Below are 7167 nucleotides of genomic sequence, written 5' to 3' on the forward strand. Positions count from 1 at the left end.
TAGGACTTGGTCACATCCTACCCTTGTCACGAGGAACTGTCATGAAGCTTCAGTTCACTGTTCTTGTGAACTGATTGAGTACCACGAGCTTAATTTAACATCGGAAAGTTGGCTATGGACACAAGCTATATCATTCTACTGTTTCATTAAACTATTTCAAGTCTCACTCGGATTATTTCATACCATGGCTTCCATCTAATTACTCTTTAAGAGGTCATAAACTGCTTCTTTGTGCATTTATATTATACAAAATCATATACAAGTCGTTTGATCGGACATTTCAGTGGTGAAGTGTCACAAGTCAGAGAAGGCTAATCCACGTACGCATAAAAGTTCAAATGAAATATTTTCAACAACATTAAGAGTAATTGTGAAGCTTGATGGAAATGCCGACATGTCACATCCGATTGCAGCGATCAACACTTTGGCCTTTGCGATGTGGCATGCGTGTTGGGTGAGCGGCCATGCATTCGTTACACGCCTCCAATGTTGGACGGCCATAAATGAATCAGGTGGCTCGTGATCGACGCGTACGGTCACAGCCGCCATTCCTTTTCCTACACCACCCACTCCCATGGCCATTATTGTCGTTGTTTAAGTCATGAAAAGATGGATTGATAGATTGATAGAGATAGATAGATAGAGATGCTTTGGATCAAACCCCTACCATCCTATTTATAGCACCCATTGCTGTCTCACTCTGGTCACTGGAAATTTACTACACCCAGGGAGGAGGATCACGATCGTGTGAGAATGAATCAGTTGTTTTCCTTTTTCGTTTCCGTCAGTCTGCTAATTTTCGCAGTCGCTTCATTAGAAGCTCAGCTTCCTCGATCTGTGTCTAATACAGTATCACTATAAGCGACGAGTGATAACTGTGGAGAGACTGTATCTCGGTAGGAGGAGGTAGAGGCCCTGGAGAGAGGGGAGATGGCGATTGCAGTCAGGGAGTACGACGCGAAAACAGACCGGTCGGCGGCGGAGGCGGTCGACCGGATGTGCGAGGTGGGCACGAGCGGGAAAGCGTCGCTGTGCATGGACCTTCTCGGCGACCCCCTCTCCCGCGTTCGCCACTCCCCCGCCTGCCTCATGCTGGTATATATATGTATCATTCGATCCCTTTCTGTGAGGTGGTTTACGATCCGTGTCGATCGTTCTCAGGTGGCTGAGACAACTGGCCCGGTGAAGGAGATCGTGGGCGTCGTCCGTGGCAGTGTGAAGGTGATCGCCTGCGGCAGGAACAACCCTCGACAAGGTGGCGGAGGGACGATGAAGAGCCGCACTCCGGTGTACACGAAGGTCGGCTACGTGCTTGGCCTTCGCGTCTTGCCTTCCCACAGGTAAGTTTGGTGCTGTCTGATGTGGAGTGGTGATTGGTTGTGTTCTTTGTTTCTGATGCTGATGAATCCGATGGACCCAAAGGAGGATTGGTGTTGGATTGGAGCTGGTGAAGCGGATGGAGGACTGGTTTCGGGAGAAGGCAGCGGAGTATGCGTACATGGCGACGGAGAAGGGCAACGCGGCGTCCCTTCGACTGTTCATCGGGCGATGCGGCTACACCAAGTTCCGCACGCCATCCATCCTCGTCCACCCGGTGTTCGCCCACCGCTTCGCCCTCCCCCGCTGCGCTGCGGTCCTCCGCCTCCCACCCGCCTACGCCGAAGCCATCTACCGCCGCCGCTTCTCTGCCACCGAGTTCTTCCCCCGCGACATCGACGCCGTCCTCGCCAACCCCCTCTCTGTGGCCACCCTCCTCGCCGTCCCAGCAGGCTGCGCCGCCGCGGAGCGGTGGCCAGGAGTCGAAGCCTTCCTGGCCGCCCCGCCGGAGTCGTGGGCGATGGCGAGCGTCTGGGACAGCGGGGGCGTGTTCCAGCTGGAGGTCCGGGGGGCGTCGCGGCTGCGGCGGGCCGCCGCAGCAGCCACGCGGGCGGCTGACAGGGCCGCGCCTTGGCTGCGGATCCCGTCGGTGCCGGACCTTTTCCGGCCGTTCAGGGCGTGGTTCCTGTACGGGATCGGCGGGGAGGGGCCGGAGGCGGCGGCGATGGCGGCTGCGGTGTGGCGAGTGGCGCACAACGGGGCGATGGGCGCGGCGGCGGTGGTGGCGGTGGAGGTGGCAGAGACGGAGCCGCTCCGCCAGGGCATCCCGCGGTGGCGGCGGCTGTCGGTGGCGGAGGACGTGTGGTGCGTGAAGCGGCTGGCGGAGGAGTACAGCGACGGGGCGGTCGGCGATTGGACCAAGTCAGCACCGGGGTCCTCCATATTCGTAGACCCCAGGGAGCTGTAAGGTGAAGCCAGGCTTCCCCATGTCACAGGTAGCTGCTAGCTGTAGGCTGTTGCCCATTTCCATGCTTTCTCCTTCTGCAGAAATGTTTTCATTTTGGTGTGTTTTCTGTAACATCCCGAGGAAGCTAAGGGTGAAAGCAAAGGTTTTTTTAAAAGAAAAAGACACGTTAAATTAAATGAAGTACGAACAGTACCAAGGAGGTGAAGCCCCTCTCAAAACATAGATGAAGATGAAAGGAGGTATCACACCTCTCGAACAAAAACAAGAAATAGAGTTAAAAGGGGGTGAGGCACCTCTCAAAACAGATGTAAAAGTCGGTGGAGCATCTTTTAAAAAAAAATTGTCTATAAAAAAAAATTGATTAAGTTGTGAGCAGAAGTGTGGAGGTTTATGTTTATCTAGGTTCATTGTGTGATCTTGATGTCTTGATATAATAGAAAATAATGTTACAGAGGGATTTGAAGTGTTATAGAATACTGTTAGGGTTGGAGAGCATATCGGTAATATTCTTGGAATCAGTAAAAACTTTTAGGATAATAAGCCCTCTACTTATAGGGGAGAGAGGGAGGGTGTCTATCGCAGCCTGTCAAAATCTAATTGTTCCTTGCATCGATTATAATGAAATCGAAATATACAAAAGCAAGGTAAGTGTTGAATGAGCTATTGCAGAATAAGTTAAAATAATAATAATGGCAGTAATCAGAGGCTTAGTAGTTAGTGGATGAGGGTTCTTGGGAGGGGTTCCTTGGTTCTTGGTAACGATTCCCTCTGGTTCCCCTTAGGACAAGTGATGGAGATAATATCATCATTAGTAAGAGTGATTGCTTTATGCCACGTGGAGCCAATTTGATAGTGAAGGTTGAGAAAATGATAATTATTGCTATGTTCTTTGAAAATCTAAGATTGTTGGTATAAAAGTTCGAATATAAGAGAAGATGAGTCTAGGTTTAACCCTTCCTCCAACCAAGAGCCATAAAATCAAGAATCAAAGATTTAAAAAGTATATTGAAGATTGATTTAAGTCACGTGCCAATAGTTTTCAGCAATTAGATAGTCGAAAAAGATATAATTAATTAAAACCTAGTTTGAGTTACGAATTGGGTAAGCTAATATATAGTTATGGAGGAATGGTAAAGTCCTTTCGAAGTAGGCAAGCATTTTCAAAGAAGCTTTCATAAAAAAATTTTGACTATAGAAATTATCAAAACATGTCACTTGGTTATTCATCCACACCGTTATCAAAAGATGTCACACCTTTCATAAAAGATGTCATACCGTCATTTTGGGCGATGGTACCGTCTAGCACTGCCCTCCAAGAGGTAGTACCACTAGATCTGAGCGATGGTACCGTCTACGATAGTGTTAGTGTTAACTGACACTAAGCGGTGGTACCACCCAGCGGAGCCAGTGGTACTGCCCGTGCTCGGGGAACTCGGGATGGGAAAGTTTTAGGCTCCAAGTTTGAATCAACTTGAAGCCTATAAAAACCCCTCTCATCCCTAGTTAAAGCACACAAGCACAGAGTATTCAAAAGTGAGAAAACGTTGCTGCAATCTCTTTAGAAATTCCCTCCTCTACTCTAAGTTTAGAATTCTATAAGAGAAGTATGAGTGCTTGTAAGGGTTGACTCCTAAACCCGTGAAAAGGAGAAGAGGGGTGTAAAAGGTGGTTGGTCTTCACCTATTGAAGGAAGACCTCTAGTGGACGTCGGTGATCTCATCGGAGGAGGAAGCCGAAAGTGGATGTAGGTCACGTTGATCGAACCACTCTAAAATCTGGTTTACGTTTTATTTATGCAATTTATCTTTCCTACAAACCTCTTTAATTGCTTACTACTTTTAATACATTTACAAATAGGTTTCAAGTTAAGATCTTTATGAAAAGGTTTTCGTCGGAATTAGTTTTTATCGCAACGAAGTTTTTGAAGATGTGATTTTTTCGCTGTACTAATTTACACCAAAGAGAAATGACTCTTTTCGGCTTTCAAGAGGGTCACTTTCTCATTTATCCTCCCTTTTTCAATAGGACGGACTACACTTATTGGAAAACTCGAATAAGAGTTTTCTTGCTTTCATTGAATCTCGATTTATGACATATAGTCAAAAAGGAATTTCAAATGTCTTCTCTTCCAATGAACAATTGGAATGATTTGGAGAAGAAGACGTTTTCTCTAAATGCAAAGGCTATGAATGCCTTATTTTGCGCCTTAGATAGAAATGAGTTTAATCGTATTTCTACTTGTGAAACGACTTTCAATATTTGACGCACTCTTAAAATCACACATGAAGGAATTAGCAAAGTTAAAGATTCAAAGATTAATTTTTTAATGCATGATTTCGAGCTTTTTCGAATGAAGCCGAGTGAAACCATTATTGACATGTACACCCATTTTACGAATATCGTCAATGATTTAAAAGCTCTTGACAAATATTTTTCAGATTTTGAACTTATAAACAAGATTTTGTGTTCTCTTAATAAGAGTTGGGATTCAAAAATAACAGCTATCAAGAATCGAAAAACTTGAACCAATTTCTAATTGAAGAACTAATAGGGTCCTTGATGACGTATGAAATAATGTGCAATGCACGTAAAGAACTTGAGAACCACCTTCCAAAGAACAGGAAGGATTTCAAACTTAGATCATTTGAAGACCATTCGAGCATAAGCTCAAGTGATGGTGAACATTAACTACTCACTAAGAATTTAAAAAGTTTATGAAACAAGAATTAAAGAACAAGAACAAAAAGAATGTAATTACTTGCTTTGAATGCAAGAAAAAGAATACAAAGTGGGATGAATCGAGCTCGTCCGAAGATGAGGAGAAAATCAACAAAGGCGAGGTGGCAAACTATGCCTTAACGGCTTTCGACGATGAGGTAATCGAAATCCCCTTAATTTATTTCGAAATTATATGATGCTTTTCACGATGCATTTTTTTATTTATTTAGTTTAGAAAAATTATTTTTTGAAAATTGTATAATGTAATGAAAATGTAAAAAATTACGAATCATGCTTATCATGTTAGTAATTTTGAAAATAATCATAAAAATTGCATATGATAAAGGAACAAAAAAATTAGACTTAAATCATGCTAGATTTTTTTTATGTGATAAAGTGATAATATGTATCTTAATGATCTTCATATTTAATTGAAAATACTTTACGAAATCATGCTTGATGAAATAATATAATGATGATTTGATATCATGCTTAATGATGATGCATGGATTTTGTATCAAAAACTAAGTTTGAAAAGTTAGATTCACCTAAATGGAAAAATACATATTTTATGATAAACAAACAAAATGATTCTAATTGAAAATATGAAATCATGCTTGATGAAATAATGTAATTTGAGGTCATTCTTAATAAATTTAAATTTCAAAATTATGCATGATGATTTTTAAGTAATTTATGGTTTATTGATCTTGATGATTTTTGTGATTATCGAACTTTATGATCTTTTGAAAGTTCTTTTTGACGTTAATGAATAATGCATGGATTTGGCATAAAAGAAAAGAACATGTATGAAATCAAATCAATAAGTTGAAACTAAAAGAGAAAAGCATTTTTTGAAAATTTTTTTTCTCTATCTTATCAATTTTTCACTAGGAGATTGATAAAGTTGCTTGTGTCATTTTGAATCTCTTAAAAATAATGTTGAGATTTTGATGATTTTGTTGATTTGAATTTGAATGAGCTTTGTCTTGATTTCTTACAATTATAATTTGAATTCTCTATTGAATGAATCAAGATTGTTTTCTATTTAAAAGGAGGTTTGTCGGAATGGTTCATGGTCTTTTAGTATTCATGATCTTGATAATTATGTTTTTGAAATTTTATGTAAATCAAGATTGTTAATCATGATTCTCTCGTTTAATCAAAGAGAATATTTTTCAAAATGAATCGTAAGTTGTTTTCTCTTGATTTTTCGATACCCACAATTTGAGAAAATATACCTTGATGCTTGGAACATTTTATACATAAATTGATTTTTTTTAATTCAATACTCTGTTAGGACTCTAGCTAGGAGAGTCCTAATTGAGAGGGACATTTATGTAAAACCTACCTAAGCCGACCCCTATTAAAGATGTGAAGAGGCCGGCTAGGGTTACGAGGTTGTTTCTTAGAGAAGAATTATGAGTTGTAAAAGAATAGGAGTCTTGAGTAGAAGTCCTATTAGGAGTTGGTTAGAAGTAGGAGTCTTGAGTAGGAGTCCTATTAGGAGTTAGGGTTTAGAAACCCTTTAAATAGCCATGTATTTCTCCTCTTTTGATAGGCAATAGATGAATCTTTTCTGCAGCCTTTGAGCAGCAACTTGGAGGGAGGAACCCCTATAGAGTTCCAACGAGGCCGATCCCCTAAAGAGATCAACCCCAAGTTTAGAATCTGCAAGGGTTCTAACACCTGGTATCAGAGCAGCGTTCTTGGCATCTCGCTGCCCTTCCATAGCCATCCATCAACCCTCCACAACCGCCCAAAGCAATTCTCACAATTGCTTAAAAGATCGTCGCCGAATTCCGCCATCATCTCCACCATCGCGGATCATCCTTTGATCTCCCCGTGAATTGCAACAGGTTCTGGTTTCCTACCTTACTGCTGCTGCAATTTAGTTATCCTTATTCGAAAATCCAAAAAAAAACTATTCCTATATTGTTGCATAAACTTTTCGTTACAAAGTTTTCATCACTATGACGAAAGATACATTGCAGAATTCCAACTGTATAGCACCGTCTGTTTGATCTTGCTACTGTGTTTTTTCTATCGAAATCTCTACAAAATTTTATGACATTTTTAATACTTCCTAACAGCAGATTTCCCTTTGGTTTTGTCAAAAAATTATCAATATAAACTATTGATATTTTACATCTAATCTGCTATAC

The 7167-nt window shown here is 41.5% G+C and overlaps 1 protein-coding gene across 2 annotated transcripts; it reads left to right on the forward strand.

Moving 5' to 3' along the window:
* Nucleotides 1-797: 797 nt before the first annotated feature.
* Nucleotides 798-2545, forward strand: LOC135675062 (probable N-acetyltransferase HLS1-like). Of its 2 annotated transcripts, XM_065185326.1 has the most exons (3): nt 798-1095; nt 1162-1340; nt 1423-2545. In XM_065185326.1, exons 1-3 carry the CDS (start codon nt 931-933, stop codon nt 2282-2284), a joined length of 1206 nt encoding a protein of 401 aa, XP_065041398.1. In that variant the 5' UTR covers nt 798-930; the 3' UTR covers nt 2285-2545. The 2 variants fall into 2 exon arrangements, with proteins under 2 accessions (XP_065041398.1, XP_065041397.1); XM_065185325.1 differs by having other exon boundaries at nt 798-1340; nt 1423-2420.
* Nucleotides 2546-7167: the final 4622 nt, after the last annotated feature.

Source organism: Musa acuminata, chromosome BXJ1-5 (assembly GCF_036884655.1).
Source record: "Musa acuminata AAA Group cultivar baxijiao chromosome BXJ1-5, Cavendish_Baxijiao_AAA, whole genome shotgun sequence".
Lineage (NCBI taxonomy): Eukaryota > Viridiplantae > Streptophyta > Magnoliopsida > Zingiberales > Musaceae > Musa > Musa acuminata.